Source organism: Netta rufina (genome assembly GCF_964035555.1).
Source record: "Netta rufina genome assembly, chromosome: 15".
In the NCBI taxonomy this organism is placed as follows: domain Eukaryota; kingdom Metazoa; phylum Chordata; class Aves; order Anseriformes; family Anatidae; genus Netta; species Netta rufina.
The window spans coordinates 9,735,872-9,758,785 of NC_140138.1; the positions used below are offsets into that span (position 1 = coordinate 9,735,872).

General features: G+C 41.5%; 2 protein-coding genes across 2 annotated transcripts; both read right to left on the minus strand.

The window, feature by feature from the left end:
- Positions 1-1,299: 1,299 nt before the first annotated feature.
- On the minus strand, positions 1,300-5,289 carry COQ7 (coenzyme Q7, hydroxylase). Its single transcript, XM_084296292.1, has 5 exons — positions 5,016-5,289; positions 3,911-4,025; positions 3,664-3,803; positions 2,201-2,269; positions 1,300-1,502 (listed from the first exon to the last, which is right to left on the minus strand). Exons 1-5 carry the CDS (start codon positions 5,277-5,279, stop codon positions 1,425-1,427), a joined length of 666 nt encoding a protein of 221 aa, XP_084152418.1. The 5' UTR covers positions 5,280-5,289; the 3' UTR covers positions 1,300-1,424.
- Positions 5,290-6,696: 1,407 nt separating this feature from the next.
- On the minus strand, positions 6,697-20,923 carry TMC7 (transmembrane channel like 7; the record flags this gene model as incomplete). The annotated part of the gene is given in 17 exon segments (XM_084296160.1): positions 6,697-6,732; positions 6,736-6,792; positions 7,880-7,958; positions 8,713-8,868; positions 9,146-9,276; positions 10,124-10,307; positions 10,617-10,714; positions 11,218-11,332; positions 12,262-12,419; positions 13,573-13,743; positions 15,304-15,451; positions 16,080-16,225; positions 16,747-16,832; positions 17,036-17,203; positions 17,549-17,697; positions 20,367-20,601; positions 20,855-20,923. Coding segments are annotated over 17 exon segments (2,175 nt in total). The 5' UTR covers positions 20,913-20,923.
- Between the last annotated feature and the right edge of the window lie 1,991 nt (positions 20,924-22,914).

Genomic DNA, 22,914 nt, shown 5'->3' on the forward strand with positions numbered 1-22,914 from the left:
AGTCTTTCATGACAAATTACACACTGATCAGTACCTGCAAACACTAACAGAACTACTCAAAAAGGCAAACTCAGATGTACCTGGATTACATACTGCCTGAAACCTTACCAAGCACACTGATGCAGGATGTTCTGGGTTCCTGTACACACCTCAGCATTGCTTCTCCTCCCCTGGTCTCAAAGCAACTACAACATCAGTACATAGAATTGGTCAGCAACACAAGACCAGAACCATCGCACAGCAACTCAATAAAAGAACTTAGTTGGCTTCAATAAAATTGTGCAGATTTGCCATGGCATGGTGGCCCCGTTCCTTATTATGGTAATGGGCAACACTGCTACCATTTTATTTCTTGGTTTCTAGTTCCTTCCTTCTCGGCTAGGTTTACATCCATTACATCCCACATCCAGAGCTGACCTGTCCAGTTACGCCTGGCTAGCACATTGTTAAGACCTAACAACCAAGGCATGCAATCTTGCAAGAGGTCCTTTTCATCTCTACCAGTTTAAGGCATACTAATTCCATCGTACTTTCATCATCTCATTAGAGTTTAGCAGAGCAGATATGCAGAAGTGTGTCCTGTGCATTCCCATCGGTCCATGGCAGGATGTCAGCAAGAAGCACGTGGAAATTGTTTTAAAGTTGAGAAAGCAACAGCTTTCTATTCAAGAACCACTGAAGACTAGACTAGAGGCAAAGATAAATGTGAAAACTGTAAGAGAAAATTAAGTGCAATTCCACAGGTGCTCCAAGTTGCTCTCTCCTGCTGTATATACCCAGATAGTGCATGCACTCAGGACAAATTCAAGGGAAGAAAAACTTCAGTTAAAAATAATTCAGAATTGAGCCAATAGAAAACAAAACAACAAAACCTCCACAAATAAGTCTTCAAATGAGAGTCTTATAATAACAATCTTTATTCAAGAGAAACTGAAAAGAAATACTTACTAGGACTTCATGTACTTACCCTGAAAATAGAACTCAAGAATATGCTACTTATTCAGTATTAACCATTTTAAAATGAGCTCATGAGCTCCAGCTTATTTCAAGAACATATAAATTTGAAGGCAACAGAGAAGATAGTTACCACTTTCATACGTGCATATATATGTTCTATATATCCAAACTCTCTTTATACACACATATATATAAATCATGTATATACAACATATTTTACTGCCACCTTGTGAACAGTTTCTGAATAAGGAGGTTAAAGTCACATAGACCCAATTCTATCATCATTCACATTTAGCTCAACTGACTTTAGTGTAGATACCTTTTGAACAAGTACTCAACGCAATGGCAGAATCAGGTGTTTAATGAAGAACATTTTAAAAGCCTGAATAAAATAGATTTTAGTCTTCCACAGTTTTCATAATCTTTGGCTTCACAGTTTATTGCCACAAACATTATGGAAAATATCACTATATTCTTTCTGATAAAAATATCGCAGCTTTGCATCCAAGCTGTATTACTGTCTTCAGAACAGAATAAGCTGGTGCCTGTAAAACAAAGAATAAAAGACTAAATGATCCTAGTAGAGTGGTGTTGTCTTTGAACTACATCTATCATAAGGAATAGTAAACATTTTAAAAAATTCACCTGTATTTTAACCTAATCTACCCTAGAGAAAACCAAATAAAAATTAATTCTAAATAAAGGTTCCATTTCACTACAAATATAAGCTAAGAGGAAAAACAAGTGAGGAAGCTACACATTCCTCCTCTGATATTCAGGGGAGCACAGTATTCTTCAGTAAACAGAAATATTTCAGTATTACACCCCTTCTATCATGGTTGTGTTTATCTATCAAGATGATGCCTCAATTTTCCAACTGTATTAATAGCATTTATTAGCCATATTTTAAAAAATATTTAATTCAAACTTAAAGAAGATCTTTACTGTCCAGAGGACAACTCTTAATAAAACACAATCACTAACACTTGACATGAGTTCCAACAGATTCAAACCGTTCCAGAAATATGAAAGCTCTAAGATGCCATGCTATGTCAGCATTTTCTTGTCTTTATCTTCAGGAAAGAATATCATAGAATCATAGACTCTATGATTCTATGAATATCAAGCTCCTTATTTTCTATTTCTCAAAGAAAAAGCTGTGTCACAGTCACTGAATAAGGAAGACAAGAGTGTCACACCTAGATCTTTGCTAACAGCACGCATTAGTTAACATTGTACTTACTCCCTCAGCATCATGCTCCAGCCCGATGTCATGGTGCTCCCGTTCATCATCCCGAAATTGCTTTATTATCTTTAAAAATAGCAGTTAATTAGTAAATGTACTTTGCAGAAAAATCAAGGCAGCTAGAATACAGAACTACATCTCGTTGACCGTTGTATACACCAGGACTGGCATCTGAGGCTCATGTCTCTCAAAAGCTTCTCAAAATCCTGAACCTCCAATTGGCCAAGAAGGGGATTATTTACATCACCCCTAAAACCTATTCAAGTGTTCAAAAAGTCTTTAGAAAATTAAGCTATGGTTTAGTATACCACTGTCTTTTTCAATGTTTTAAGAAAACCTGTAGTCATAGTGACTTGTAACACTAATTTCACACATACAACAGTTACTGACAATTTAATTAAAAAAAATTGAAGTCCTTGCCTTGACAGACAATCAGTAACAGTGTCTTCCGGTAACTCCACAGGGCTTTTGTCCACTTTAGTATACTCTAAAGAACACTACTTTTCTCTTCAATTTTTTCAACTAGTACGTAAAGGTTTAAAGAATTTCCTCTTGAGATACCTACAGATAATTAGGACTGCTTAATGATACGCTCAGAATTTACACTCAGGTGCTGTCCCAACCCAAGTGGTTTGCATTGGTTTTGCCTTTATTACTGGTCTTCCTCATACTGACACTCTGAATAACCTTGCTGCTCAACGTTTCCTCTGTATTTCACACTCACTTCTTAGCCCTTATTTTCATGGGCAATATTTTCCTCACATAGATCAGCACAATTTGATTACTTATGATACTATTTTGGTATCGAGACAACAATTTGGAAGGATGCAGTCTTGGCTAGACATTAAACTAAGCACAGCTGAACACAGTAACGGTCAGCAGAGAGCTGGAAATGTGCACACAGGCCCTAGAGCAAGCTCCCACCACCCAGAGCACAAATGAGGTGAACATGCAGCACTTGAAAGCCCCTCATAAGCACCCTACAGGAGTGTGTCCCAGTTTGATGCTGGAAGTACTTGGGAACTAGTTCTCTTGCAGAGCTAACAAACATTAGCCCCGTTCATGCTCTGAAATGTTCAAAACTAGATACAGTCATATGCAGTATAAGCAAAATGTTACTATACAGACATATTTTTTCTTTTTGTTTTCCTCTAAACCCTTCCTTTCATTTAAAAATAATCAAGATTTAAGTACAATTCTCCCAATCAAATGGAGAGTGATGAATTAATGAAAGCATGCTGAAGCTAATCTTACATTTTAATCTTGTTCCTCAATCAATTCAGTGTTATTGAAGGAACAGCCATCCTTTTATCCTAATGTTCCTATTGACTTCGGAATTCCAAATGATAGAACAAAGAGAGATATGCTGCAAATTCAATCAGCATATTGTTTTCTGAATCAAGTCACATTATGTAGTTCAATGAATTTGTTATGCTAGTTTTCAAGTCATGGTTAAATACCTGCAACAGCTCCTTGTACTTTTCTGGATCTTCTTCCATAAGAGTTCTGATCTGGTTGTTATAGTGATCCGATATGCTCTCTTCCACTGCCACCGTGCAAGCCATCGCGCCCTTCTTTCCAAGTAAAGCGCTTCCAGCCCCTGCGATTGGGGTACCAAACATATGCAATGAAATCTGAAACAACGTAAAAAATTTAAGTACTTAAAAATTTCATAAAGCAAAACCAGCAACAACGTGACAAACTCACCTAAAACAAAACCTGCTACATTCCAAAAAGGCAGCAAAACAGTAGGTCGAACCCTGTAGGCAATCATTAACTCGTTAAACTTTTTCAAGTGGTCTTTTTCTTGATTCCACATTTGCTGCAAAAAAGAAAAATGACAGCAAAGCGTAAGACCAAAAGAAAAAGTTAAACATTTCCAATAAAGCTAATAAATGAAAGAGTAAACTAAACAGCTGAGATCACACACAATGACTGTAAAGGCAACATTATTAACATCACAAAAAGGAAATGTGCAAGAAGGGGAAGTGAAGAGCTGACTGTGTATGCTTGCAGCCTAGAAGGCCAACTGCATCCTGGGCTGCAACAAGAGTAGTGGCCAGCAGGCTGAGGGAGGGGATTGTCCCCCTCTGCTCTGCCCTTGCAAAGCCCCACTTGCAGCACTGCGTCCAGGTCTGGAGCCTCCAGCGCAAGAAGGATGCAAAGCTGCTAAAGCAGGTCCAGAGGAGGGACGCAAAAATGATCAGAGGGCTGGAGAAACTGTCCTATAAAGAAAGGCTAAGAGAGCTGGGGCTGTTCAGCCTGCGGTGGGGGGGGCCTCACTGCAACCTTTCAGTGCTTAAAGGGGGCTTCACAAAAAACATGGCGAGTAACTCTTTGCTCAATCGGATAATGACAAGACAAGGGGGAACGTTTTTAAACTAAAAGAGTGGAGATTCAGATTAGAGATTAAAAGTAAATTCTTCACTCAGAGCGTGGTGAGGCACTGGCACAGGCTGCCCCATCCCTGAAGGCATTCAAGAGCAAGTCAAATGAGGCCCTGAGCAACCCGATCCAGCGGGCAGCGTCCCTGCCTGTGGCAGAGGGGTGGCATGAAACGACCCGTGCGTCCCTTCAACCAGAGCCGTTCTATGACTCTAAGATAAGACAGTTACAGCTAGGGAACACAAGAGTTCTTTTTACGCTCCAAGCGCTTTCCCCAGAGCACCAGGACAACACGCAGCAATTCCCCCCCGATCAGCCCCCCGCTCCTTATAATCCTAACCGCCGACTACAAGGCACACAGCTCGGGGAGCCGTGACCTTCCCCGTGCGGCTGCGTGGCGGGGCGGGGGCTGCCCGCAGGGCCGCACCTGTATGACGGGCCCCGCGGTCGACCGGCCCAGCACCGCCATCTGCCCGGCGTAGATGCGGTTGGCGCCGTACTCCCCGGCGTGGTCCACCCGGATGATGCGGTCCACCACGGCCCTGTTGATGCCGTCCAGGCTCGCCGCGGTGCTGCGGAGCCTGGGGGCTCCCCCCGAGGCAGGCCAAGGCCGCGGCGCCCCCCCGAGCCCTCCCCGGGGCCGCCCCAGCGAGCGCCGCAGCGCCGGAGCCAGGGCCGCGGCCGCCGCCATTTTGCTGACCCCGCCGCTCCGCGTCGCGGAGCGCTGACGTCATCACCGCGGGCCGGCCTCCCGCCGCCCCGTCCCGCTCTCCCATTGGCCGCTCGGCGCCTCCGTATTGGACAGCGGGGCTGTCAGTCAGAAGCGGCGTCCGCTGGTTGCCGTGGAAATGCCGTGGGGATGGGGACGGCGGTGCTAAGGGGCCGGCCGCGCGCCGCGCCTGGGCGGGAAGCGGCTGAGGGGCCCGGGCCGCCCCGCCTCACCACAGCCAGCGCTACACGGGGGGAAAAATAAATCTGTAAAGCCCCACGACGTCAACGGAACTTTTCTTAAAAAACAAGTCAGCCACTAGGTTTAAAAAGAAGACATTTATTACACGTTAATTTCCCAGAAATGAAGAGAGAGAACATCACAAAACAGTCCATAAAAAGAACATGGTATCTCATGTAAATTACCAGTGTCCTGACAGAAATTTCAAGTTATGTACACATTCTTTGCACAAGTTCTTGAGAGGAACAATCTTTAAATAATAGTAGGCTACCTAGAAACATTTTTCTGAGTCACACAGCTCCGTCACCTCAATTAACTAAGAATTTAAAGGGTACTGGCATATAAGTTTCGGAATGCTGTATTTTTAACTACAAATAGCATAACTCTCAAATATTCACAGTTTAGAACAAAAAGAGCAGGCTTCAAGACATCTGTACATGAATGAAGGCAAGTAATAAAGCCTTACACGTGTTAGAGGCTACTCCGTGCCCATAAGACTGCAGCAGGGACACCCCGTGGTGACCTGACAGCTGCTGGTTTCTCCCTATTCACAGTGTTTAGGCAGAACTCTCCTCTGCTGGTTTTCTCTAAACCATTTTATCTAGTGTTCAACTGGCCTTACTGTCTCAGAGCAAAATAAATATCAAAGTCTCTTGAAAAATTTACAAAGCTGATTTCAAACCCATTACATGTTTTCTTCTCCTATGGACTATTTCAAAATGCTGACATTAAGTTGCTTTGCTTTGGTTTTATATGGTGAGCAGGAAACACGTAAAATCACACCTCTCCCCTCATCAGTTGTTAAAGTATAATTCAGTTGTTAAAAGTATAATTCATAAAAACAGTGTAAACTTTTTAAAAAAAATTTCAGTTCTGATTACATTTTACTCAAAACACCTGAAAAAAACAGGTGTATCATAAACCCTACCAATCTTGAAATTGCAGCACCAGTAAGTGTCCTACTGTACAATTTTTGGACAGGTCTAACACAGTACAAATAAACAACATTCCAGTCTTGGAAACTGTAAGGCCTACTAGCATAATCAACATGAAGAACGTTAAGTATTCCTGACAGAGAATGCAGTGCCACAGTTCCAGTCAGCTTCGCAGTTTTCACATTACGCTAATGTTCTCTCCTTACCTAGCGATTCCAGGAGTGTCAGGAAGTCAAGTTCTTCTGGCTTTTTTGTGGTTTTCAAGTACACTTCTGAGCTTCTGTTATTTTTCTGATTAGGAACAACTTGTCACGACTTTCCTGGAAAGACAGAATACAAAGTACACTCTAGATAAAAAGAAGTACAAGTTACCTATACACAGCTTATTTCTTTATTAGGAATAAATTGGTGCTCTCACTAAATGGTACTCTAATTATCAGTTAACAACATCCCCTCAACTGCCTAAACAATTTTAAGTTTACAATGGTTTTGAATTCATTTACCTCACATTCAAAGTTCTGCTTTGGGCCTAGCAGAAACATCTGACAGACCCAAAACCTTTAAAAATGTCCTTCAAGAAGCCTAACAACAGTGAGCAAACAGAAATAAAAAGCAAAAGCAGCAAGGCTTTTGCTCCTAAATGCATTATAAGCTTCAAAAATCTCTTCCCAGCACACTGTTTTTCTAAGGACAGATTGTTAAGTGTCATATCTAAAAGAAGCACTTCACAAAACCCAGATTCTTTCTTAAGAAAGTGAGAAATAGTAAAAAGGTGAGAAATAGTAAAAAGGTGAGATTTGGACTAGAGCAGTTTGCAGACAATATCAAACTGGTAGATGGCAGCAGATTTTGATGATTGCAAACAAGCATATCTGCACTAGTGACATTCTCCAAAAGACTAGTTAGTGGTGATTTGCTCCACCTTGAGTACCTATTGCAGGTAGTGCTGGGACCCACAGTCAGGAATAAGACCAGATGTGACTTAATAGAAATATAGGCCTGGAGAGAAGGGTAGTGAATTAGGTGCCTGTCCATGACAGTAGAGAAGGAAACAGTGACAGAGGTCGTATAAGATGGTGGAACAGACAGGAGCCACAAGGTTGAGGTTCTAATTTGGCAGGAAAATACATGCATATGGGTAGATTTAAGCAAGACAACAGATAAAGAACAGCAACAGCACTTCTTAGAGGCTACAGTTGCAGCTAATAGCTAAGCAAACCAACCAGACTGAAAAATGCTTCTGTACTTCAGTTATTTTTCCCTTGTAACCTGTAAAACATTCTTCACTGCCTGTCCAAAACCAGATATCCAGAAGACTTTGAAAACTGTTGTTCCTCTGCATGCCTGATTACTGATACAACAAGGAAAATTTCAGGGGCACAGAAAAGATAGTGGGTCAAATCTTACCATAACCAGTTGTTCCCTCAGCTGCTCAACCACTCTTTTATGGGCTCCAGCCAAGGCAATAAAATAGAACATAATAAGGCTGCGAACAACAAACCAACATTATACCTTAGCATCATACAAAACAGAATTGATCAGACAAAGGCTGTTAAGGATCAGAGGAAATACAGTTTTGTCCGTATGAGAAAAATACTGGGGAAATAAAAATAAATAAAAATCAGCACAGAGCTGGGCTAGGTAGGGCATAGCTTTGCTCAAAATGACCTGTGAGATATTTGCGTTGTCAGCAGGCTAGGACAGAGCTCTAGGAGATGTAGAGGCAGGGCCTCTATCAGATTTTACAGGTTGTGTTCAGACATGCCCAAACACACACAAAAAAGAGGACTTGATTCTTCCTCGGTACACAGCAACAGGTTCAATTCAGGAGAACACATTCAGAAGAAAAGGCTGGATGGAGTCTGAGATAAATTGCATGGTTTCTCAAGTATAGAAGTTGAAGAAAATGCCTGAAAACAGTCAGATTAAACTGAAATGAAAAAAAAAAAATCCATTTAAACACAAGAAAAAAGAAAAACCATATTGCTGCAAGAGCAACCAAACACTGGAAAAGGCTGCTCAGAGAGTTTGTAGAGTCTCCACTTTTAGCAACATTCAAAACCCAACTGAACAAAGTACCTGACAAACATGAATAAATGGCAAAGACAAAAGAGCCGAGGCTTCATAGAGTCTCTGGTGCCTTTAACTGCAGATGGACAATAATTGTTTGGGACCAGTTCAGTAAGGAAGGAAATGAACCATGCAGCTGCATGACTACATAAGGTCTTCTCACTACTCACCAGACAACCATAAAAAAGGGTACTGCAAAGGCTTCTGATGCTATGCCATTAAGGACCATCTGTAGACCTGTCGGAAACCCAAGTATTGTATGTGGAACAACTGCCCATGAAGTGTTAAAATTCCTGAATGGCCCACATGCCTTAGAGGAGGGGATACTGTCAAAGAAAAGAAGAACAGAAAGGAGATGCTACACCAAAACATAAAGACAAAATAATCCAACACAAGCCCATCACCTTGTTGCCGATGGGGTAAAAGCGTACTTCATCTTAAACCCATGTTTATATGGACTACATAATAATTTGACTTCATTATATGCAAGTGTATTTTATTCTAATTTATTATTACAAGTGTATGTGGTGTCTGCTTTCTAGGGAAATTTCAAATTTGCCTTAAGGCAAATACCAACTTCATAGAAGTTAAATTGCCACTTACTGTGCTATGCTGATTCCCAAAGGGATAAAAGCCAAGACGAGCCCAATCAACAGCACCACCAAGAAGAAAAAATTGGAACTCGATGCTCTGATAGGCCTACCTGGAGGCTTACGTGTGTGTATCAAGCTGATCTGGAGAGGAAAAGGGAGCAAGACTGTTACCAGGTACATCTGTCTACATACGCGCAAATACACCTCCCCCACCAACTTTATTTTCCCATCTTGCTAGCTGGTAGTGTATTTGAAGTAACCATCATTCCTTTGATGGACTGAGAAGGGATAAGACAAAAATGATTTACATTCTTCTATAAATCATCATCTCCTGTTTTGTGGAAGGGTTTGATCCAGAGAGAGATTCACACACTTGCACAGAGCCAAATGACACGAGATATATGGTGTATGATCTATGGTGCATCCTTTAGTTTTCATCTGCTGAAGCTTCACTGAATACATCCCCTCTTGTCAAAATTAAAGAGATCGATATGAAATTGTTGCGCAGGAGATGTCTAATCATAGAGCAAAGCTTCTGATACACTGAAATCACATCTCATATGTAATACATCTTCCATTTCCCATTTTGCTTCCAAATATGTAGCAGCTTGGCAAAATCTTGTCCTAGTTCAAAGCTCTGTTGATGGTAAACACTTTTTTTTTTTGCAATGATTTGTTATATATTATCTTTTATTATAAAAAGATATTCTTTTAAAATAACATAATGAATTATATTGATGATGCGCACCATTAAGGTGCTGTTTTGCTTGATCTCAAAGGAAAATTCTACCTTGTCTTAAAAGCAAAAAAACACACAGAAAATGGAATTCTATTACCTCATTTCCAATATACTGCATCCTCGTTTTTTTGTTTTGTCTTTAAGGTTTTGTTTGTCTTAAATCAATTAAATATCTGTATTGAAAACCAAACAAACAAAACAAAAAAACACAGATGTGCTGCTCAATTTTATTTACCACACCTTCATTACCTTTTTAACGTAAAAGATGATGAAGTATTTTATAGTTGCTATTGCAGGAAGAAGTGGTGAAAAGAAGGTTCCAATCCAGCAGATAGTCTGTCCATAAATGATTTCCAGGACATTGTCAGAAATCCCAAATTCCTGCAAACCACACCACTGAACTAGCTTCCAAGAGCAATGAGTAACTAACAACCTAAAAACAAACAAACAAAAAAACATAATTAGTTCTAGAGTTCAGCTGAATTCTAACACATCTGAAATATCTGGAATACAGAAATTTAGCATTAAAGCATTAGACCACACAAAATAAAAATGTCTAAAGAAGATTCAAATATCAAAAACTACATCGATCTGAATAGCAAACAAGTACTCAAATCGCCAGAAATATGTTTTATTTTAAATTTCGCAATTGAGTTAGAAATATAGGAAATTAATAATTGAAAAAAGAAACATTTCATAAATCATTTTTGCAAAAGCACGCTCAAAAGGCAGAAATACTTACATCCTAGGGAAGTCCATAAAAAGGGTCACAGCAAGAATTATCATGAAATCAAATATCAACAGCTTATACATTTCTTGCCCAACCGCAGACTCCCAGCACTATAAAAGCAAGTCAGGAAAAAACAGGATTTTAAGTCTAATAACAAGTGGGGAATAAAATCTGTCAATCAGCAGCAAACTTTTCAATCGGTTAACACTAATATAGTTCAAGTTGTATTAATCACATTTCTAGAGCGTTCAAGTGTTTTCAGAGCTTCCAAGCTACGCTTTTTGTCTGTTTTTGAATACAATTTGTCTTATTGAAGCAAAAAGACAGTAACACAACCATCTCCAAAACACAGCTACCTCAAATAAACTTCATGTCAGTCACAAAGTCTGAGCTAAATAACCTGTCACTGGAACAAGATCATTGGGGTTTTAGATAAATGGAAGTTGTATGAGAGTTGTACTGGTGTGCATTAAGCAGTAAGCAGCAGCACTAAGTACAACATGAATGACAACCTCAAGTCCAAATCTGAATAGCTCTAAACAAGCAAGTCTCATGGAAAAAGAATCTTTGTTTTTAATCATCTGAACTTGCAAATAAAGATAAATCTGCTTACAGGATAAAGTTTGTAATTGTATCCACAGGCCTTACAGTTGTCATCGTCACAATGGATCTGACTCCACAGTGAGAACAAGAGAACACCAATGTTGGCCAACCGCACAAAGACACACCTGAAGAAAAGAAAAACCCAATTTTAAAAGTGCCAAAGCACAGCCATTCTGGCACCTGACTCAGTTTGCATAGGAGCCCAACGAAGCTGCACAGAGGCCAGAATGCGAGAGCTTTAATGGAATAACCAAGCAGATAAAGCTTGCTTTCTTTAGTAACAGGTTAAATCACTTTTCACCTTCAGGCTACAGTCCCTTAGTTTCTTTTCACAGTATTGTTTTTAGATCAGTCTTTTAAGTTCAGTCCTTCAACCCACAGTGGGCTGCTATTCTCTCAAGAACAGTTTGAGAGGCCAGATGACAACTCTGTGTGCAGCATTTTCCTCTTCAGTGCCTTCGGGCCTTCAGAGACAATAAGCCACATCAGAAATAAAAAGCACAGGGGCTTGACCAGAGTTCAGATGCTTCAGTCTGGATCTTACTACCTTAAGCTGCCAAATTCCAGTTCTTCATGCTGTCACTTTAAGGTATCTTTTATCCCCAGACTTTTAACTTCTGCCTTGAGCTGCTGTATAGCACTGTAGCACAAGTAAAGCTGGTTGCTGTGCACACACAACTGCTCATCCAGGGAGCTGCTGCACATAAAGCAGTATGAATTGACAGCTCTGCAGGCAGCACTTTCTAGTAATTTCCCTACAAACTTTCAGACTGTTGAAGATGTCCAGATCACACAGCTAAATGGAACAGAGAGAAACTTGGACACTAAATGGCTGCACTGTACTGTCACCAAACAGGAGACTGTTTCCAGATTTTAAATGAAAGCTTCCAATGAAACTTAAGTCAAACAATGCCTGCCTGGCTTACAGTGCCCTGGCCCTCCACTGCAGGGAGTCCAACCTCTCTGTGTCTTTATACTGGAATGTTTACAATATCTCTAACCTCTCAAGAACAACTTGTTCAAACATCCTAGGCTACAATAAAACCATCTTTACCTCAACAGTGTCAGCTTGATTTCAAAGGCTGGTGAGTAATCTTCAAATCTGATCAGAATTGAAAAGATCTGAGGAGCAACAAAGTTGGCCAACGTGATCACCATTGAAGGCAAATACTGAACTAAGAGATTAGTCTGGAAGTCCGTATTGCTGCCGTTCTGTACAAGAGATGAGAGAAAGATGAGACTACATGCACACATACATTTCTGACATTGTGCTCCTTTCAGATACCTACCCAGAACTCAGGCAGCACCTGTTTTTCTTCAGCTTCTTCCTATATTTAGAACAAGCCTGACCACTGCCGTTTCTGCAGTTTGCTGCTACACACCCTTGCTTTCTTCTCCCTTCCTTCTGCTATGAATATTTTAGTGCTTCCCCAAAGCTTCTGTTGGAAGAGACTGTTTTCACCAAGACTTGCATTTGGCCATATTACCTAGCCTAGCACTAAATCTAACAGCTTTTAGACCTATGCCAAAATGCCAACACTTTTCAAGTTATTCTTACAGGTGCCAAGCAGCTCCCCGACTTTCCCATTATTTTAACAAGCTCCTCTACCTAATAATTTAGGCAAAGTCAAGATATCAACTCTTATTCATAAAGCTCCATTTCTATTAGGATCCTTTAACCCTGGAGTCCTACAGAGAGCTCAATTACTGTTGTGAAACTGTTAAACTGCTGCTTGCTCATGCTGTTCTGCTTCTGAATCACTCCTCCCATCTGTTTGTCCTGCCAGGGGTGAACATGCTAACAACTGTATTCTTTACACTACTGATGCAAGAACCTTTTCTTCTGCAAAGCACTCCCTGCTCCAAGACTTCCTGTCTCACCACACAGCTGTAACTCAAGCCACAATACAGATCATAATCTTTGCTCTCCCCTTCCCTTACTGTTTGTTTTTGCAGCTGAACAGTGAACCAGATCAAGAAACTGACCATAATGAAGTTTGTTTTGACTCAGCTCCCTGAGTCAGCTCATTGCCCAGACACACTAGTGGTTGTATAGCAGATCACAGATGTGAGAACAGTTACATGGCAAGGAAAGCGAGGGCTTCTTTTCTTTTCAGCTGCTCCAAGGCACTCGAGACAGAAGCCTTTGCATCAGAGGAAGACATCATTGTGCTTTTTCTTGCACATGCTTCTTGATCCTTCTCACTCTCTGCTACTAGTAAGTATAGGCCTTTTAGAAAGCAAGTGTTTTCAGATCCATTACGTGAAAGGTGCTATATTAAGATACTTGGCTTTCACAACACTTCCTCTTGCTCTAATCACCACACTTAATTGAATCTGTCCTAAGGTCACGTCTGATACTTACATTGGTCTTTTCTTGAGAGAAGGCAGTTGCTTTATAAATAGAGTAAAAACATCCCAATAAAACTGCAAGAACAATTATATTTAGAAATATTCTCAGAGAGTAGATGCGTAGCTTTTCTTTCATTGTCCTGTCAGCTATTTTTCGTTTAATTCTTTCTTCCTCCAAGTCTGTCTACAAACAAAAGAAAAATAAAGTTTCATTTTTTGATGCAGGATATAACTTTTGACACCGTATATTCTACCTCTGGGATGTTCAGGCTCTGTGATATGCAAATCTATAGCCTGTTCTAGGAGGGTCACTCTACAGCCTGCCCAAATGGACTGAACTGAGAGTGCCTATTCATTGCCACAAACATGTCCACGCAGGAATGGGAACTCCCTGTGGGAGCCCAGCATGGTTTGCCTCCTCAGTCTGGGGGCCCAGTAGCCAAAGACAAGCAACTTGTAACCTATTACATCTACTGTATTAGTAACATCTTCTTGAGAAAGACAGCTTGTCTATTGTGAGAGACTGGTCTCAGATAGCTTGGTACTAAACTCTGAAACAGGCCGGCCTGCTCATCTCCATAAGGTAAGTTATGACTCAAACTTTTTCTGCTCTGTGAAGGTCAAGTGGAAGCTGACACAGAGAAAAACAAGCTCAGCCTGGAGAAACTAGTCATGTAAACTTTGTATATTTCATCTTAACTCATGTGAAAATAGAGTACTGCCTGTGAAGGCAACATAACCTGGACAAAGCCAAATTATCCAGGTATTTTCTGAGGACTTATTTCCTTCAAATAGTATTTCAAAGAAAACAAAAACTTAACAAAGAAACAGAACTTCAAACATTTCCTTCAAACAAAAGGGACAATTTTTTTTTTGTTTTTGTTGGTGGTTGGTTGTTTTTTTAAGATATGAGTTTTTGAGGCAAAAATGCAGTAAGAGCCTATGTGGCTCTGGCTGTAAGATTTAAAAAACAAAAACAAAACCCTGAAGATGGCAACTGAACTTTACTGGAGCAGAAAGCAACTCACTGTAATTTATGAAATCGATAATTACAGCTTTGTGGCTTGAGGCGGAAATATTTTTTTAGAGGTCACTGTTTCACTCCACTTCCAGTGTACAGATAGGAAAGAAAAAAAAAAAGGTAACTGGCTTCACCCAAAAAGCCTTTCAGAGCTCTCTAAAGATACTTGGTAAATTTATTAGCTCCCTCAGTATTTTGAATGTGCACATATGTCAAAGACAGCTAGTGAAAAAAATTTAGCATCTTCTTATGACAACCATGCACTGAATTTGTGAAGTATCCCTTCTGAATGTTATTCCTCTCCTAACAACTACCTAACACGTTGCAGACTTACAATCCAGCATATTCAAACTGACTCCCAACAGTAAAGGGTTTTTTTTTTGCCCACAACTAGAATAGCTTTTCCTGTTTCATTACGTAGAAACTAACACAGGAAGCGTGGTTGGAGTGTGAGGAAGAGGCAGATAAACAGCAAACAGGTTTGGCTTCAGTCCCCAGTGAATCGAGGAAGGGCCTTCAACGTCAGTACCAACTCTTGTCACGTTATACCACAGTTCTAGCTACCTAGAAAGCATGTAAGAGGATGTGGTTCCCTGGTTCCCAGTGTAAACTACTTCAATCCTTCTTATCCTTATTCCATTACCTGCACAATTACACACATCTCTTTTTAGTCATCCAAGTTATATTAAACGGTAATTGTAGAAAAATACACTAGATACTCACTTGGAGCTCGTACTGCAAGCTGCGATGTTTTAGCCGTGCTGCATTCAGATCTGTAATGCAGAAGTCCCAGCCTGCAAAGACTTTATTACAGTAGCTCTGAAACTGATCTTCATCATGCACCAAACTCCGCTTAAATCCTGACGCAGACCTAAGGAAAAGCACAACTTTACTTCATTCAGGACATATTTTACAGAATCACAGAATTTCTAGGTTGGAAGAGACCTCAAGATCATTGAGTCCAACCTCTGACCTAACGCTAGCAGTCCCCACTAAACCATATCCCTAAGCTCTACATCTAAACGTCTTTTGAAGACTTCCAGGGATGGTGACTCCACCACTTCCCTGGAGCCACAGGGAACAAAAATAACCCAAAACACAAAAACCCTACAGCTCAAGCAACCTAGCTGAAAGCCTAAATAATTCCCTAAGAGCAACCAGGAATATCTGTATTGTATCATTGAGTTTGAGAAAATTTCAGTGCGTGGTTCTGGAGCAACCCAAGACAACTGAGACCAACACAGGTTAATTCACTGTGCCGTTTAGCCACGTTCATTCTTTCTATTTTTACATATACAAAATATTGTTGGAGTTGTGTTCTCCCTTACTCCCAATTTCAGCTCCCCAAAAAACAGGCAAAGGCCACTGTGGTGTTGCAACCTCAAAAGATTCTCCATTTCCATATAGAACTATTCTGTAATTCAGTGTTCCCTACAAGTGAGAACGCAACATTAATTGTGCAACACATAGCAGTAAATGAAGTATACCCACATCTTTACCTTTTTATTATCCAGACAAGACTTAGCGCAAGGTAGGCAAATGTAGTCAGCAGGTATGCTAGTGGAAAGTTGTATCTCACGTTACGGAGCACGGCAGCATCTATTGCGTAATAGCCATAAAACAAACTTGTTGTTTCCAGGAATCCCTGTGAGAAAATGCAAAGAACACTGTTAAAAAAGAATTTGTAACAGTAGCAAGACTGCTAGGCTCAATCCTACCTGGTTTGAACCAAGTGTTTTGTAAATTTAAAATTTCTGTTGGGGCCACAAGCAAGCTACAACAGTCTGTAGCTTCTAAATACTGACATGCTTCTAACTGTCATGTGGACGCTCCATACTTAAAATCCCTCCCCTCTCCAATCAAACAGCACTGTGACAGGGACACTAATAAGCTACAGAAAGCACAAGAGAAGGCATGCTCTAGATCATGCACCATTTAACAGCTGGGGAAGAGAGGCACAGGCTGCAGTGTGCAATGAAGCTTGACACTCAGTAAAAATCTGTTTAAAAATGCCCTTCTCACAGGTAAGGGATAAATGCTAATTTTACCCAGTGAGCCTATGCCTTAACATTTTTGAAAATTATCAAAGCACAATTCCTTAAGTAAAATATTTTTGTGTTTTACATGTTATGTGAAACTTAAGGGAAAAAAAATGAAATTACTTACAGTTCCAGTGAGCAAATCTTTGAGGTAAGTATAGAAGTAAACAAGTCCCTTATTACCACTAGGTGTATAAACTGTGCAGAGAGAGTCTGTTAAAAGAAAGGCAGGAAAAGTCACTCTAATAGTAATGCCCACTAAACTGCCAGACCAAGTTAATTCAAGTATGACATGTTCTTACAGGAAACAAACAAACAAAAACAACACAGTATTCCTCTGTCCTGGTGGGTGAGGGAAAAACTAAAGGCATAGGGAAATCTTACAAACAACAGCAGTACACAGAGAAGATGTTTACCTGTGTTCTTTGGAGAAATTTTAGCAAAGCTACTGTTGAAAATTCCATATTTAGAGATGACAGTGGGAAAGGTAACAAAACCAAACATCAGGATAAAAATTAAAAAATTCAGCAGGACCAGAAAACGAAGGAAGGAGAAGTAGGACTGGATGCCAGTACCAAATTTCCCTGGGAATAAAAGAAGCATGTGTATTACTAATTAAGATGATAAAGATCACTGAAAAGTACAAACAAATTAGAATTTCAGTTACACTAACAATAATAATATAGCAGTAGTAAAGAAACATTACTAAAGCCAGTTTTAAGCACTGTGGGCTTTTAGAAATGGAAAAGGCAATGTGACTTTTTAATCACTTTCACCATTATATTTCTATCTATCCTGTTTTATACAGTTAACCCTTTCTCATCACCAGTAATGAGGGTAACTGTTTAACCCATACAGGTACATCTGACATGTAAAACCACTAATAAAAGAGCAAGTTGAAAGAGGAGAAACCAAAAGAAGGTGAATACCTTCTATGCTGTGAATATCATGCCGCCAAAGCTGCAAGTAAGATAACGATTCCTTGATATCCTTGAGAACTTTTCTCCATGATTTACTACTCGTTCTTTTCCACTGATTCCATCCAGATAAATATTTTATATTGGCCTGCTGATAATCCCTAAGAAAGACGAAATACAATTACTGAGCACAAGAAATACTTTTTCATTGCATGTAACAGGACCTAGTGCAGTGGAGCCTGCTTGGAGCCTTCAGAGGGGTATCACAGTGCTAGCAGCTGGAGTAACGTATGCTAGTTGCCCCCATTTGTTCCTCTTCTTAACTGCCTTATCAGGTTAATTCAAATATAGCAAGTCCTCTCGTAGAAAACACTTGCCTCTCCTAGAAAAAAAATAATCAACTCGATAATAGGACAACACAGAAAAAACACGTAGCTGTACTTCCTGGCAGGATCTTTGAGAAGTCAGTGTCAACAATCTCATATTCACAAATGGCTGAAAAAGGAAGAGAAAATTCTTCAAAAGCATGTTAGTAAAGACATCCTGTTTTAAAATTTTTATCTCTATAAACTATTTACCTTCCCTCTTACAACATTATAAATGCAGCTGTTCAAAATAGAAAAATAACATTTTTGTTAGAAAATCAAGAAATCAAGAGATTTCAAAATCAGAATGAAGGTCAAAACATGTTGTAGGGTAAAAAAAAACAACTACCTTATCTAAAGCTATGAATAGGTTTCAATATTAAATTCAGTGCATAACATAAAACAAGCATTTTAAAAATTATTAACTTTTACTGATTCGGTTTTCCTAAAATTCACTGTAAACTGCTAACTCAATGACTTTGAAAAATTGTTTCTTTGTCAAATATGTATGGGTGTAAACCATTCTAAGAATAATCTGCAAACAAATGTCAAAGATGACCACAAATTGTCTGCAATTTTTGGTGATTTTTCAATAATTCCTTGTAGATTTTTATACAATCTGCATATACATTTTCATTTTAAAAACTGCTACGTGGCCAGCAACAGTGTCAAGGAGAATTCTGAGTTGCTCACTGTTTGCATTTTGTTTTAAGAAACCTTAAAAACAAACAGCCCCCCCCAGAAACATAGCTTGAAAACTGATGTGTTTGCAGCAAATGCTGTTCCAAAGCCTGACACCCCTGAAGAAGGGCAGCAGTTAAGTACCCATGAGGAAGGAGCACTAGAGCAGAAGACAAAGGCTCTGATTTTTTAATAGTTTGTACAAATCCCTATTTATATGCATAAGTGACTCACTGAACAGCGTACTGTGTCAGGACCACAGCTATTGCCACATGTGCTCTATGTTGATGTGGTTTCCATAACTTAAGGTGATATTAATTTCATTCCACTCAGCTGAACATGAAATAAGGATTTGGATAGGAAACCTGATTAAACCCTGCTTGCGGCTATCAAAAAGCAGCAGATGATCTCATTTTTAAGTGTAAATACTCACAAAAGGTTTCATTGTATGGAAACTACAGGCTACAGCATGCAATGTTTTAAACAAACACTTCACAGAACGATCTGGCTTGTGTTTGCTTTGCATTTTAAATGTAGGCGTGGGCTGCATATTCATTCCAGACACTGAGTATTCAGCATTTATTATATCAAGCATTTTGTGTTGGCAGCTGCTTACAATACACACACAATTACTGATCTGTGGAGGAGCCAAGGAGCCCCACCAGAATCCCATGGCATTAGAAACTTGTCAACAAGCTCAGGACATCCCAACTCCATTCCTAACAAGCACCATGGCCACAGAACTGCAATTCCTTTTTAACTGAGGAATCAAGCTTTATACACTCAACTTCAAATAAAATTCCGTGTATGGAGAACGTTCCTTTACCATGATCTAGATCTTCTGTAGCTCCTTGCGTACCATCTGCAGCGTTAAGCTTGACTCCAGAGGCAGGCTGCAAGAGTTGTTACCCAGGTTCAGCCACCCCTACCTGGTCCTTCCCATTTCCAGCTGCTCTTGCAAGCAATAGTTTTCTGTGGCGCATCTGTTTGTACTTTCACCTCTCCCCTAGCTCATCACCGCAACTACCAAGCACCTGATCTAAAGGTCCAAATGTGCCTAGACAATAATGTTGTAAAACCAAGTAATGGACTCTTTTCCCAGAAAAGCTTTCAGGCTAGCAGCAGGACAGGAGACAACAGACAGGTTACAAGCAAGAGACACAGGCGGGGCAAAGCACACAAGCCCCAGCTGAGGGTTACCACCAGAGGACAAGGAACTGCTCACGGGGAAAAAAAAAAAAAACAAAAAACAACAACAACAACAACAATTTAAGAAAGGGTGAGAGGAAAAAAAAAAAAAAAAATGTCTCAAAAAGCTCTTTCCAGGCAGAATGCGACACATTAGGGAAAGCATGGTGTATTTGAGAAAACTGCCAACGGGAATGAGGAACAGCAGCAGGCACAGCAGAGAGAAGGGACTAACTCTAATGACAGATGATCTTTAAAAAGGGCAAAACCCCAAGACAACAGAAGGAAGTGAATCGTTTCAGAAGCCAGGAACATGTTTGTCTGCAGCAGGTAATTCGCAGTTCTCTTTTCTTCCAGCTCAGCTGGTCAAATGCTCCTTAATGCCAGCCAAGAGCCTCCAGTCCCACCTCCGCAGGTGAGGATGTGCCAGGGAGTCCTGTTTTGTGAGGGAAGAGCCTGGGGGGCTTCTTTTCAAAGCCGCGCCCCACAGGGCCGACTAAACCCCATTCTATTTCTGCCTCCCATCGTACGTGTAATACACGTACGTGTAACAGCGTGTAACTTTTTTAAAAGTCAAAAAACGCGTGAAGACTCACCGTAACCTCCTCTTCTCCGCGATGCTCAAGGCGTGCTCCCTCAGGGGGCGAGCGTCCAGCTCGGCTCCCTCGGGCTGCGGCCCCCGGGCCTCTCCAGCTCGGGCCCCCAGCGAGCCCTGCGGGTCGTGGCCGCCCCCGGGGCCGGCCCGGCGCCTCAGCACGGAGCGGTAGCTGGGCAGCTCCTGCAGGAAATCCGCAGGTGCCGCGGCGTGCGCCTCCTCGGGGAAAAACATCTCTGCGGGACGGAGGAAGCACGGCGGTGAGGAGCAGAGCTCGCGCAAAACATGGCACCCGGCCGGCGAGGAGGGCAGCCCCGTTACAGCCGCCGGCACCCCGGGGCGCTGAGGGGGGACGGGGGCAGCGCTGCTCCCTCACCCCGTTCCCTCAGCTCCCCGCTCCCTCCCCGCGGGCGCCCGCCGCCGCTCCGTCCCCACGCAGCCCTCACCCGTCCCGTCCCGTCCCGTCCCGTCCCGTCCCCGCTCTCTCACCGCTGCGGCCGTCCGCCCCCCATGCCGGCAGCTCCCCGGCGACCCCGAAGCCGCTCATCGCCTTCCCGGGGCCGCCCCAGCCCGGCGCTGCCGTTTCCGGGCGCTGCGGAGTCGTGAGGCGAAGGCTGCCGCGGGGCCGGGGCCGCTGGCGGGGCGGGGGCGAGGCTCCCGCTCCGGGCCGCCTCCGTGGGGCGCCTCGCCCGAAGGGGGCGCCCTCAGGCTGGGCTGCGGGGGTCGGGGGGCCGAGGTTGGGGTCTTTCACGTCCCTATCCCCGTCCCCGTCCCTGTCCCCAAGGGAGCGGCTGTCCCCGGCTGAGGGCAGGGGGTGGTGGCGGCGGGGGGGCTTCTCCTCACGTCCCCGCCCGGCGGAGCCCCGCGGTGTGAGGAGCGGCTGAGGTGAGGGGGCTCGGCACCGTGGCTGAGGTGTCCGGGTCCCTCCCTCCTCGGCATCACTTCGGACGTTGAAAAGAAGGATTTCAGACTTTGGGGCATTAAAGTCTGTTCATTCCTCATACCCAAGGCTTAGTTAAAAACCACATGAAGAAACATGGCATATAGACACTAACAAAAACTTTTTCTTTTTTTTTTTTTTTTGTAGCGAAATGAGGCCCAAACACCCAGCGAGTGAGGGGAAGGCTAAGGCGCATTGGCTCGGAGGTGGGTTTTGTTTACGTGTCGTCCCTTACTGGTACCTGACAGTGCCAGGTGCACTAAAAACTCCTTGCAAATTGATATTTGGTCAAGTCCTGTCAGACCATAAGCCTGAACTCCCTGCCTTGTTTGGAGGAATTCTTACCTTCGGTGTGAAAATACCATGTACGTGAGGAAAAGTGTTAAGTAAAATGAAACCTACAGTAATTTCCACATACTACATGAGAAAAAGTCAAAGCATTTCTGGCATTTCTTACTATGTTTTACTGATAGTTAAACAGACAAGATTTTTCTGAGTATTTCTCATCCACTTCCTGCAGTAGCTGTTAAAAAGAATCTTCATTAAGTTTCAGGATGATGAATCAGACATAAATAAGGAGATTTTTTTTTTTAACTTCTCTCACCTGTGTGTCATCATGTCAGGTATGTGATCTTCAAATTGATTTATCAGCAAGAAGACTCGATATGGCTACATCACTTTTCATAATAAAACCATAAAATGTTAATGATAAAACTGTAAGCTGACATCTAAATGTACTCAAAGTAATTTAGGTGTACATGTTTATGATTAATAAGTTGATGTATTACTTGCAGAGGAATAAAGATACAGAGAATACTGAGATGTAATTAAAGCACGGGGACTTCCTTATTGCACTGAACTACTTTTCAGAAAAACATTTTGTAGATATTCATGTTTTCATGCTGGTATATCAGTCTACAATATAACTAATATTGTCAATATTGCTTTTTGGTTTTGTTCCTTTTCTTACCCCTAAGAATAAAAAGCAGAAAGGTAATATACTTGCTGATTAATAAGATTACTTTTCTGAAATGCCGTGGGGGTAGAAAAACATTGGGTTAATGACCCTGTAAGAACAAATTTAAATACAGATTGTACAAATTGAAACAAGATTAACTTTCCCAGGAATTATGTGAGAACATGGTCTATTCTCTCTTTCACTAGAGAAAGTTTTTTAGGCACTTGGTAATGTTTCAGTTAATTTTGAGGATCACAGCAATCTTAGGTGTGAGAACAGGAAGAGTAGCACACTGAGGTGAGCAGGTGATAGAGCTGGAGTCTGCCAGTTGCACAGCGATTGCAGCAGCTTCTTTTCTTGCATTATTTGTCCAGTGTATTCTGTTCACACAAGTAGCAGTTTTTAGTCTGTGTTGGGCACAAAAGCCAGTGCCATATACTATTTCCCACAATGCTGGAGATCCGGCTGTCTCATTTAGAAACAGCACATTTCCAGGACGTTTTTTCTTTCAATTTCCTCTTCATAATGCCACAGTTTAAAATGGCTACTAAAGGTTCACAAAAGTTCTTAGTGATTGTTCAATTCTGGGGCTTCTTCTGTTCAACTACCCTGTGTTTTCTCTGCGGTCTCTGCCACATGCAGGCAGCTCCT